The following is a 13,280-nucleotide window of genomic DNA, read 5'->3' as shown; positions in this document are numbered from 1 at the left end:
TTTGATCAAGTGATCAAAAGATCATATGCAGATCATCTGAGCTGGTCTTCTGAGTGAGAAAACAATTACACCTGCTAATGTTTGCATGCAGAGCTTTCTTCTTTTGCCGAAATGATGATTAGCCAACAGCTGTGCACTTAACAGGGTCATCTTAGAACATCCTTTTACCTAAAGAGCAAGTCCTCAACCCCAAATAAACTGCCGTGCTAATATAGGCTAGATAATGTTGTTTTTATGTACAAACAAATATAAAAACACACTTCTCTGTTTTAAATTGCAGAATTTGTTTGTAGGATATGAGCCTCAGAAAGGACCTGACATTTCGGAATCCTATCACAACTGGGCCTTCGGTATTTCCCAAAATATATATATATATATCACTAACAAAAAATACATAAGGCCCGTATTTTGCCTCCAGCAGTAATTCACACACCCTGAGTGCAGTCCTCATAAGCCCCCCTTGAGGTCTATCTGTGCACGTGCCTAATCCCCAATATCTTCTTCTATGTGGTTCAGAAAGAAATAGGTCCCTGGAGAATAATTCAGTGTAAATATATTTTATAGTTCAAATGTACTGTTTTTGGGCAGTAGTTCGGGGAGGGTAAATTCGTAATTTTGAATGAATTTCAATGGGTAAATGTCATTTTTGACACCTGAGACTTACAAACCTGCAATACTTCGAGTGACCACTGGAGTCTGCTGCGAGCTTCTCAGACGATGGCAAACACCTGGCCCCCTGACAATAATGCTCAACTCCCATGGGCAAGTTACCTGCGCGAATTCCTGTTGGAAACGAAAGTTTTCCGTAGGTGAATTAAAACCAACGATTTCTTAGTACTTGCATGGAAAGTGAACAAGGTAACGCATTTTCAAATGTTTTTGGATATATTCCCCCATGTGTCTTTTGTAAATTATTTGTCACGCTATAGCCTACCTCTTCGTTTGTCATGTGGTTTGCGTCCATGGCTTCCGCAAAAATCTCGTGCCGCCCGGCTGGGACGAAAGGGGGAAATAATTTGGCAGCACTGATATAACGATCTGACGTTAGATTGACTTCGTGAAAACGGAAGAGATTGTTCGAGTTTTACTCACAGTAGAATGTTGCAGAAACATGAGACTCTGTTTTTTATCATTTATAAAACGTAATAAAAATACAAATGTTCATTTTATTGTTGACAAATAACTTACTTGGGTTATGGATGTGATGCTAAAAAGACAGAAATCTTGGTGATTACGGTGTGAACGAATTACTGTAGAAATTGTAATGTCGAGCTACTCCTCCTTCCCAAGGGTGCTGCTATGGCAACGTTTACTTTGAGGGTCATTTGGTTGAAAGCAATCACGGTTCCTTTACAAAGGAGTAGGCCATTACATTAAAAAACTTGAGTATCCATTCCATCAAATACGCCGCCGGATGCAGCACGAGAGGACGGACCTGAGGAGTTGAGTTATGGTCCAGTTCACGTAACAAAACAAGGCTGGTTTTCTGTAGAATTCCCCTGGCTTACGACGCAGTAAAGAGCATAGCAGAATGTACTGTGTGTGCTCAGTGTGGAATAGCCAGTGTTGACAATAGAAAATTTGAAACTTCTCCTCTAACTTTAAACAGGAAACGGCAAAGTTTCATATTGGCAGCAAAAAGCGTAAATGCATCTCCATCGGTGCAGTCTTCCAAGTTCTACCCACTGAAATACAGTGACTGGACATAGGAGGGCTTTTAAAAAAATAAGTAAATAAGTATCTTCTTATGAGCAACCAGTTACACAACTCATTCTCCAAACAATATGATTAGCATTTCAGTTAATTGTAGAAAATAAAAAATAAAAATAAAAAATAAACTTTTTTATCCCTGAGCTGGATTTCGTTTTTTGTAGGTGAGGAATTTTTTACTTCAATTCATTTTGCCAAAAGAGTTATGTCTGTCAAGTTTCTGTCTATATCTGCAAGGGGGGGAGGGAGTGCTCATTTTTATATTGCCTATATAGACTGATTTAACATGTGGTGTATAGAATTATTTCATTGTGAATATGAAATTATATTATTATATATTAATTATAATTGCAGTCCATTATATTTCAGATGTAATTAAATCAACGGAAAGGTTGGGGAGGTGAGTAGTCTTCTTTTTTTTGTTGGAACATTACATTCAGAATATAGACTGCAGAAGTGAAATTGTGCATTGTCTTTTACTATTTACTTACCTATATTATTGGTGCAATGTGGAGTATTATTTTATGTTTGTGTGTTGAACTAATTGTTCCTATTATGTTGATCTGCTAGGATCACGTGACCACAACATGAAAACATAAAAGTATGCAACAATCTTTTACATTATTTAACTGTGAATGATTAGTGAAACTCAGTAGTCAGAATTGTATGTAAATTTATGAATGTCACTTAGCTGTGCTTCAAAATCTTGGAGGCATCAAAGAAAATAAGACTGGAAAATAAGGGAATAAAATGTGTGAAGAGTTTATCAGCTTATTGTGTAACATTTTTTAATCCCTGTGCCATGTCGTGAGACTGCTGAGACATTCAATGCTCCTGTGAGCAAACTATGAGCGGAAGCAACAAAATATATATTCCAGTTTAATTACTATGCAGAACAGACGTTATTAAAATATGTAGCAACTACGTGCCACCATTATTTTGTAGCTCCCCCTTCCCAGTTTTATTTGCACCAAGCCTGAGCCATTGGACAATAGCTAGAAGTCATAGATAAACATAAACACTTCACCAACAGAAGCCTTTATTTCACCATAACAACAAGATAAAGCCAAAAAGAACCCTAAAGCTTTCCAACACAAAAGTGAAAACACTGCTCAGTGAAAAGCAAAATGTACAAGAGGAATTATTGTGTAATCATACCGCTTCATTCTACATATGTCAATATCAGCTAGTCAGTATGGAATAAATAAAAAATCTTACCATTCGTATTACACATATAGAGATGTTCCTGAAACCCCCCCCAAAAAAAACACAAATAGGAAGTGGGGGGTATACATTATATCAGCCACACATGACAACCAACTTGTATCTAGAACACGTCTCAAATCCTTGAATCCATTCTATATAGATTGGGAAATGGGTCATACAGTAGAGGGCGATATCAGCTTTCCAATGGGGTATGATATCTGTGACTGTATTCATATTCTCAGAGCAAAGACAAGTGCTTGTGTTACAAGTACTGAGATTCCTTTCTCAAAGTTTTGTGTGAGAAACCGTAAGTTATTCAATAGACAGTTACTTGTTGAAGCCCAGTTGACTCTGAGCTAAAGCAATTCAATTGAGATTGAGTACCTCTGGCGGATATCACAGAGACTTGATATGTCTGTATTCTTCATCACAAAAGCTCATTGTAATTAGGTAAAAACACAAACTGAATAACATGAAGTAAGTTTTCATAGTGGCTTCATGCGCACTAAAAACTATGAAATTATTCTTAGACACTTTATTAATGTCTTTTTATGGTCTTACATTGCCACCATAAACAACAATAATTAGGCCTGTATTCCTAAAAACCTTTTAATATTTTTAAAATATATACCAATGTATGTTGATCAGAAATATATGAAAAGTGACATATTTTGGTGCAAATTTTGCAAATTTTATATATCTTTTTGGACATCAGGTGGTTGCAGGTGGGATGAAACTGTATTTTCAACACTTATTGAATCTATAATATTTTTTTTTCATTTGTCCTTCAGAGAACAACAGTAGACCTTCCATAAGCAGTTGGGAATCATTTTGGAACATGGAGATATTAAATGAGATGCAAAGAAGGAAATGTATATTCACGTCTCTGTGCGCCATAGTGTTTTTCTTTGTGGTTGTTTCCAAACTGTACAAACGGACATCAATATGGGTAACAGCAATTTTATTTCTCACTCATTTATGGTGGCAGTTCATTCTCACTGTAAGGATATCAGAATAAATAAATAAAACGTTATACCAGTGTTATCCTAGGCCATAAGAAAAACAGTATTGCAGCAGCGGGGGGGGGGGGTTGTTGTTGTTGGGGAGAGGACACTGTGACCATGTGCAGTATCTCTGTGGCTCCTCTGTATTTGGAACAGTGCTTGGCCCCTTAGCTAATAAGAGGTCTTTCTGAGGGAGGCAGGGTGCAACTATTCCAACATCGGTCACCGTCACTACAATGCTTTATGTCAAACAGAAGGTGTGGTGCATAAAGGTCTACAGGTAGTAAACACAAACAAAAAAGAGTCACTTGATTAAATTGCTTCCTATCATCATATACCTAATTTGATTAGTGTTTTGTGATTGTTTAATTGATGTAATTAACAATTTGCAACAGATTATTTTAATCTGCTTTTGAAGGGTTTATATCTGATTGTGGATGTGAAATGGAGGTGGTTCTGGTTCCCTCACTGTTCATCTGAAGGGAGGAAGGAAGCCAGAGTAATACATACTCCAGATAGAGGGCACCACACTATGAATTGGTTTAGAGTCAGATAATGTCATGTGAGATTATCCACTAAAACTTGCATTTGAACCAAGTAGAGGAGTGAATTTAAACTGCTAGGAACCAATTGATGCTGTCACTTAAAAAAGAGAGGGAGTTGATGAAAGGGATGTTGAAGATAATTATTACATTCAGTATTATATTTAGGTTTGGGTGGGGAATAGGGATTGGATTTATGTTTTCCCTTGAAAATGATTATCTGCTTTGAACATCTAACAGTAAAATCGGAAAAAAAGGTTTTTCAGTTCCAGACGATGGTGAATTCAATCTCGTTTGTAATGTTCTGTCATTGCAGGAGCAATTTCAGACCCCTCACCAAGCACTGAGTGTAGAAGAAGTCATATTATCATTATCATGGCCTCCTTCCTCCTCCAACATAACCTCTTTCAGTAACTCTTCCAGTGCTCTGCACAGTGTGGTCAGGCTAGAGCAGCCCGGCGCCCAGTACTGTGTGGGGGACACACTGAGCGTGCTGGTGGAGATGAGGAACTACGCGGGCCTTCCCAAAGCCCACGGTGGAGACTTCATCCTGGCCCGGATCCACTCTCCGGAGCTCCAGGCAGGTGCATCGGGAGACGTCACCGACTTCCGCGACGGCACCTACCGTGTGCGCTTCCGCCTGTTTTGGCCCGGAGAGGTCCAGGTCTCTGTGCGTCTGATCCACTCCTCTGAGACCGTTAAGATCCTCCAGAGAGACTGGATGCAGGACTACAATAGGGCCATGTACACAGGAACCTTCATCAGAGGGGAAAAAACGGAGACGTCCCAGTGCACCCTTCGGCTGAGCTCAGACAGACCCTTGTGTGAGTACATGAAGAAGGAGGACGGAGGGTATTACGCCTGCTACCAGCCCCAGACTCTTTCCTGCAGCTCTCTGACCCTCCTGAGAACCTACATACCCCCAGATCCTCATCTGACCGAAGTAGAAGCCCAGCTATTAGACCAGTAAGTCATCCACTCATTAAAATGTTGCATGTGTGCTGTTCTAATGCCATCGGATATCGCAGATTCAACTTCAGTGTGTGGAGTCTGCCCAAAAAAGTTTAGAGCTGAACTGTTTGGAAATTATCAATTTATTTCATACTTACAAATAAATTAGACATATTTATTTCGATTATGTTGGATGAATTCTATCCCGAACCTTGTGTTCCTGATTTGGAGGGATCACAATAAAAAGATTGAAGTATTGATTATTGAGCTTCATAATGTTTGGGACAAATACTGGGACAAACAAATATGTGTTGGTGAAGTCTTCTGTGGGCAGTAATCATTGACATCTACACCTGCCTCTGAAGAGTGTTTCTGATCTGGTGTTTGGGGTTTTTCATTATGGTGAGAAGGTCTTCTTTGGCCTACCAGTCCCTTTGTAATTACTGGGCTCAACCGTGCTCTGTTTCTCCTTAATGATGTTCCAAATGGTTGATTCTAGAAAACCTTAGGTTTGGTCCATACCTGTCATTGTTTCTATTTCTCAACCTCATCATGGTGTCCTTGACTTTCACTGGCAGAACTCTGCTCTTCATGTTGACAAATGCCTATAACGGATAAAACAATATTAAGCCTAGAATCAAGACTAGATACCGAAAGCTTGCTTATACAGTACCTGCACTAAGGAAGCAGTTGAATACACGGGCTAATGAGAAGCCGCATTAATCTCCCATTAATCTCCATCGACTAACACTCTTATTTCTGAATGTTGAATTTTCGTCTTATGTTATGCAGGGAAGACTTGCAACTCAAATGTGTCAAATTGACGGACATTAAAGTTGTTGTACAGGGTTTTGCGCCGACATTTCGATAAATTTCAGCTATTTTGCTGAGGATATTTATTTCCATGCAACTGAGGAACAAACAAATTTATTAAAAATTAAAAACTGAAATCTCTCATAAGAGTTTGCAGACAGGTGTACCAAATAAAGGGCCTAATGAGTGTAAATTATTCATAGTAATACTAGTAAGGCTAATATTGTTATGGTTTTCTTTGTTTTCTGCCATATATTGATGGATATTTTGTGTTAAATATTGATTCATGTGCCATGAATTGATATTGATATTCCAAAAATGACACGTTTTTATCATAAATATCAATATCAATTTGATGTTGGTGCTCCATAAAGTTGAAATAAAACATTTTACACTTTAATTTCAAATGTGATATTGTGACTGTGATGTCACTCTGCATGTGAAAACGTAAAAATATGATGCATTTCAAGTCTCGATTGAATGAATTAATTCAAAATTTAAATTTGTTTCTATGTAATGAAAGTCTAAATGGATTTAGTTTGTTATATGTAATGAAAGTCTAAAGGGATTTAGTTTGTTCTATGTAATGAAAGTCTAAATGGATTTAGTTTTTTTTACATTGCGGTGTTAAAGGAGTACTGAAGACCTTACCCTGATTCCTCCAAATGTGCACTTTAATCACGTGTGAATTGTTTGATTACAAATCTAAAATTGTAATAGTACACAGCCAGATCAAAAATGATCTTTGTCCCAAATTTTATGGAGCTCACTGTAGACTGGGAGGTTAACGGCATTTCATTTTACATTGCAGGAGCTATTTTGTGAATTGTATTTTATGCAGTAAAAAACTTTCTTTTTGATTGGCCTTTGCTTGGGCTCTTCCTATATAATATTTGTATAATATCTGTAGCTTTGACCAATATTCGCTTTATGAAAACAAAATGGTATTGGGTGCAGCTGAACTACAGACAATAGGGGTGAGTCAAAATGAAGAGTTTGGTGTGAAAACCAAGTTTGTTAGTTTAACAACCTAAATCTCATGCTCATAATCGTACTCATGTTGTATTTTTATATAATTGTAGGAAAAACGCTGGAATAGAAATGACAAACAGCTTCGGCCCTGTGATTGTCCTTGGTTGTACTGGTATGTTCCTTTTTGGCTGTCAGTTTAACATGTCAAAATCAAAATTGGTTGGCCAATGGTAGGGGGAAATAGGAGACTATTGAGACCAATAAATCGACCTATTTTCCAACGCAATGACAGGGACACTATAGGAGACGCCTTCTTTGAGAGGAGATGTTAAACCAAAGTCCTGACTTACTATGGTTATTAAAGACCTCCCTCTACTTTTGCCAATCTGGCACTGTCAGTCTGAGTGTAAATGGCTAAGTAGTATTCCCTCTCTAACTTGACTGATGTATGATATGAGCTTTCACTCATCAGTCAACGTAAGTGTGCTATTTGAGCTTTCGGTCTCTTTGCTGCCAAACTGCTGCCACTGGTGGGGATTGAGGTGTTTTCCTGACTTCTCTGTGAAGTGATTTAAGATTGTGCTGTATAAATGCAATCCATGACAGAAATTCAATTCATAACATTGTTTTATATCTGTTTTATACCATCTATGAAAGCGTGGTTGGTGTGAACTGCTACGATCATGTACTGCAGATCACTGACAGCTACACCATCCTTTAAAATGATAATCCGTGTCTTTGTGCCTGTCAAAATAAAATATGCAGTAATATTATTGTGCATTGTGGAGGTACTTCAACCAACCATCAACCACAGTCTTTGTCAATTTTTCAGGTTCAACATACATGCCAACTGAAATGTGTGTGGCAGGAATTCATTCTCCTTTTCCTGGAGGATATTTCTATTCAAACAGGTGGTCTTCATCCTTCTGTCAGACAGGTTCCTTCCTCAGTGAAGTTGCCATTACCAGATGTTTAAAGGGAAAGACTCTCTACCTATTGGGTGACTCCACTGTACGTCAGTGGATGGAGTATTTGGAAGAAAAACTGAAAGGTAATGAGTAAAAAAAAAAAAACGCTTGCGTTTTCACTTGCTGAAGGCAGGAATGCCAGTGTACTCTGTCACATGTCATTCTGTGATGTTTCTCTCTGATTCCATGGTACTTATCTAATTTATTCATTACATTTCCTCAGGTCTGATATTGATAAAAAAAGCGTATAATTCAAAGTTGGCTGTCAACGCCCATAACGGCATCACTGTCCGGTGGGCAAGGCATTCTCATCCCTGGATTGCCTTTTACCACTTCTACATAAAGGGATCAGTTCACATTCCTAAAGCACTGGACGGCATCGCAGTTGGGGGCAGGCAGGAGGATATGATAGTGGTCATTGGAATTGGCCAGCACTTTCGGCCCTACCCTCCAGAAGTCTTTATCCGAAGGCTCCTGAGCATCCGCCTGGCGATAATGCGCTTACATGCCCGCAACCCTCAAGTACACATTGTTATAAAGCTGGAGAACAACAGGGACCTGGCCTTACAGACAATATGTTTAAGTAACTGGTATGGCTATATGCAGAACCTGGCTCAGAGGAAGGTGTTTGAGGATATGAAGGTGACCCTGGTAGATGCCTGGGACATGTCTGTGGCCGCCAACAGTCTTGCACTCCATCCTGATGAAGTCATTGTTTCTAATCAGGTTTCTGTGGCCCTGTCATTCTTCTGTCATTAGGATAGGTGCTCTCTGAAAGATTACTCCGTAATTGTACAGAAGCAAGGGCAGGGTAAGTTGTCACACTGCTAATTTCTGCAAAACAAGAGGCACTAGAGTGAGATTTAACTGTTTTTAATAGGATGACACCGTACATCTCAGATCCTTATAAAATACAGGTAGGAATAGGTAGAAAGGTTAGATAAGCATCCCAGGAAATGTGTGTTGTAAGAATATCATTACATCTGTGAATAGGCCTGTACTTCAGCCATCTTCAGTTCCTGCTTGTTTCAGCTGCTCTTCAGCCTGTAAACCCCTTTGTTGCTCTAACAATATGTTTTGGGTGATTGTCTTGTTGCATGATGAATTGCTGTCCAACAAGTTTGGAGGCATTTGGTTTTATCTGAGCAAATAAAATATTTCTGTAGACTTCAGAATTAATTGTTCGATTTCTGTCTGAAGTCACATCATTGATGAAGACAACTGAGCCCGTTCCACTGGCAGCCATACAGACCCAAGCCACAATACCCCCTCCACCATGTTTCTCGGATGAGGTGCTATGCTTTAGATCACAGGCATTTCCTTTTTTCTCCACACTTTCTTCCTCTTCCACAATTGGTCCCAGCATCCTGTCTATTATAAACAGCTCTCTGACTTCAGGCATTGTCCCATCCTGCTATAAACATGATGTGGTTCAGCCTCTGTTTAAAAAGCCAAACCTTGATCCCACCATTCTAAATAACTTCCACCCCATCTCTAAACTGTAAAGTAAGACGGTGGTGTCTCTTCCTAGGGCCTCCATCCCACTTGTATTAAACCCCATGCCAAAAACTTTTTTTAAATTTTTGATTCCGCCCTTACGTTCAACAAACGCATTAAATTTAATTAAAACCAGCTTCTTTCAACTCCGAGCCATAGCCAAAGCCAAGCCCTTCCTTTCATTTCACAACTTGGAAATTGTTATTCACATTTATATCATCTGGCCTAGACTACTGTAACTCCCTGTATTTCGGTCTTAGCCAGACATCCCTCTGCCACCTGCAGCTAATGCAAAATGCTGCTGCAAGGCTTTTAACTGGTACAAAAAATACATCACACCAATTCTTGCTCCCATGCACTGGTTCCTGATTAGTTTTAGGTTTGATTTTACATTTTTGTTTTAACCCCCCCTACATCTCTGATCTCCTTCACCCCTATGCCACGCCCAGGTCGCTGAGGTCTCCCACCCAGCTGCTCCTCTCGGTTCCTCGGTTTCGGCTAAAGCTAAAGGGTGACAGGGCTTTTGCTGTGGCCGCATCGACACTGTGGAACAAAATGCCCTCTCTATGAGGTGTGCAGCATCCATATACACCTTCAAACACCAGCTTAAATCTCACTGCTTTTCCCTTGCTTTTAATTCCACATGAGAGCTATCTTTGTTGTTGCTTTTTGTTGTGTCTTTAAGTATTATTATTGCAGTACTGTGGATTTTGTTTTTATTTTTTTACATATATAGTGATTAGAAATTGTACAGTTGACGGTAGTCATTTTAAATGTGATTTATAAATAAATATGACTTGACTCTTTCCATCACTTTGGTACATCTTTGTTCATCTTTGTATCATCTGTCCACAAGGTGCTTTTTGGCAATGTTCCTGATTGATTGATTTCATTTCTGAGCCTTATGACGGCCCATTTAGTTTGCACTGACACTGCTGTCTTCCTTGTTGTGTTGTCACACCCCAACAACGATCTCCAAAGGCAATCGCAAAGTCTACAATCAAGACTAGAATGAATACCAGCCTTAGGAAACACATCTGGGAAGCCAATTTAAAAAAGTACTTGTACCTTAAAAAGGTGCTAAACCTTCAAATTCATTACATTTCATACATTAGAACATCCTGTAACACATTTTAGCAAATCCTCCAATGCAGGTATAACATATTGTTTTTGGCTCAACCTTTGAGTTATTGAACACAATATAATCACCAGAAGGAAAGCAGTATATTAGGGTACATTAACCCATACAAGACCGGCCAACACTGAACGCAAAGCAATTTCAGTATTCCCTTTTCAATCAGAAAAGCAGAGCTGAGTATGAAATTATCATTTCCATAGTAAACAATGAAACCAGTAAACTTCAAGCTTATTTTATTTGACCAGTTTTAACCTGACACGTAGTCTTGCAGCCATCCAGGCTTCCTTCTCATCTGTACATGGTTTGGATAGGAAGAGGAAGCAAATGGATAGGAAGAGGGAGCAAATGGATAGGAAGAGGGAGCAGATGGATAGGAAGAGGGGCGACATGGCTCAGGCAGTAAGAGCAGTCGTCTGGCAGTCGGAGGGTTGCCGGTTCGATCCCCCGCCCGGGCTGTGTCGAAGTGTTTCTGAGCAAGACACCTAACCCCCAAATGCTCCTGACGAGCTGGTTGGCGCCTTGCATGGCAGCCAATCGCCGTCGGTGTGTGAGTGTATGTATGAATGGGTGAATGAGAAGCATCAATTGTACAGCGCTTTGGATAAAGGCGCTATATAAATGCCAACCATTTACCATTTACCATTTACCAAGAGGGAGCAGATAGATAGGAAGAGGGAGCAGATGGATACTGTTGTCATCTGAGGCATTCCATCACTTCCCATCCCTCATTTGATGTGCTCTTTTGCCCACTGTTCTTGACTCTTGCAAAGTTGTGGCAAACTTCTGATGGGAATTTGGGACAGGGAAGGGCATCTTCACTATTAGGTACCGTTTAGTGCGCGTTACTCCTCGGTGTGTCTCATGCATCAGGACCAACAGTACCTCATAGGGAGCCAGATACTACCAGACATGATCTTCAAAGTGCAAGTCAGTCCTTTACTGACAGCTGGGCTCAGAGGCTTAACTTTCTTCAGCCAACCCTGAGAAATCTGCTTCTGAGGTGCAGAAATCTCTCATATGTGGAAGGAGCAGTCTCAAAATTGGCAGGAGGCAGAGCGCTAAGAGCAGCAGTGATTGTTGCAACCATTTCAGACTCAGCATCTGGAACATTGCTGAATGTATAATATTTGGCTGCTGCCTTCATCTGGACGTGAAAAGAGTGACATCAGCGCTGCAGGAGGCCTCCATTTTGAAGAGGCAGCCAATGACAGCTCAATTAAACGAGGAGAGTGGAAAAGCTGTGACAGCCATTAGACCAGTGGTCTCAAACTCAGCGCATGGAGAGCTGCATGTATGCTGGTTTTTAGTTCAGCCTCAGATCTCCATTATATAATTAGTTCAATTATTTGCTGAATTAGGGCTGTAGGTTTGCACTGAATATACATCGACACACTCAGTGAGCATTTTATTGGGTATTTATTAGACTTATTCTTTTAGACTTCTGGCATTGTAGCTTATCCACTTAGAGGTTTGTATCTGAAGACCTACACTCAGTGACAACTTTATTAGGTTATTATACTTTTGCTTATTATATTATTCTGCTGCTGTAGCCCATCCACTTCAAGGTTTGACGTGTTGTGTGTTCAGAGATGCTCCTCTGCATACCACTGTTATTTGTGGTTATTTGAGTTACGGTCAGCTTCAACCAGTTTGGCCCTAGAGACTGTTGCATGTGAAAATCCAATTTCTGAGACATTTAAACAACCCCATCTGGCACCATTCCATGGTCACTTAGATCACATTTCTTCCCCATTCTGATGTTTGGTCTGAACAACAACTGAACGTCTTGACCATGTCTGCATGCTTTTATGCATTGAGTTGTTGCATATGACAGGCTGATTAGATGTTTGCATTAACCTGGCATACAGGTCTACATAATAAAGTGGTCACTGACTGTATATTCAGTTAGCCCTAAATATTTACCAACCCAACAGTGACGGAAGAGCAAAAAGGCGGAGACCTGCCTTGTTGGCCTACCTGCCAAAGTGTTTTTCTACATTAACAGCAGCCCTGCGGTATGACTGAAATTTTGCCAGTTATCTTTAAAGTGATCAAAAGCAGAAAAAAAGAAAGAAAGTTGGAGGCGGTTTCTTTCCAGATCACAAAATTCAATAAACATAACTGCGGGCAAAAGATAACTCCTTTGTACTCTCACCGGGACGTCAAAAATCTATTATTAATAAAGGAGGGAAAAGAACAATAAAACATTGAAGCATAGAAGCTATGGGAGAGAAGTGAAGGTACTGGCTGCATTTCAAACTCTTCAAAAGATCCCTGCCTTCAACTTCCAGGTCTGAGAGTCTACGGAAGTGAAATTTCACACGAGGCAGAAACATGAAAGCAAATTTTCATACCTGGTGATTAAAATGTAGACCGGACCCTTGAAAGCTTGCCAGAAAAATGAGACCCAAAAGTCACTGCTGATAGGTGAGCAATGAGGCACTGGTGAGACGAATGAGATGTCAGGTCTCTCACACCC

The 13,280-nt window shown here is 39.8% G+C and overlaps 1 protein-coding gene across 7 annotated transcripts; it reads left to right on the top strand.

The window, feature by feature from the left end:
* Positions 1-725: 725 nt before the first annotated feature.
* LOC133138573 (NXPE family member 4-like) lies at positions 726-9,321 on the top strand. Of its 7 annotated transcripts, XM_061257448.1 has the most exons (7): positions 736-858; positions 2,080-2,110; positions 3,708-3,865; positions 4,779-5,428; positions 7,309-7,370; positions 8,136-8,249; positions 8,390-9,321. In XM_061257448.1, exons 3-7 carry the CDS (start codon positions 3,755-3,757, stop codon positions 8,923-8,925), a joined length of 1,473 nt encoding a protein of 490 aa, XP_061113432.1. In that variant the 5' UTR covers positions 736-858; positions 2,080-2,110; positions 3,708-3,754; the 3' UTR covers positions 8,926-9,321. The 7 variants fall into 7 exon arrangements, 6 of the variants coding, with proteins under 6 accessions (XP_061113434.1, XP_061113430.1, XP_061113431.1 ...); XR_009709752.1 differs by lacking the exon at positions 2,080-2,110 and having other exon boundaries at positions 729-858; positions 8,132-8,249; positions 8,390-8,518; XM_061257446.1 differs by lacking the exon at positions 2,080-2,110 and having other exon boundaries at positions 729-858.
* Positions 9,322-13,280: the final 3,959 nt, after the last annotated feature.

Source organism: Conger conger, chromosome 10 (assembly GCF_963514075.1).
Source record: "Conger conger chromosome 10, fConCon1.1, whole genome shotgun sequence".
In the NCBI taxonomy this organism is placed as follows: domain Eukaryota; kingdom Metazoa; phylum Chordata; class Actinopteri; order Anguilliformes; family Congridae; genus Conger; species Conger conger.
Note: the sequence above shows the minus strand (reverse complement) of the source record. Positions and strands in the feature narration are given on the sequence as shown.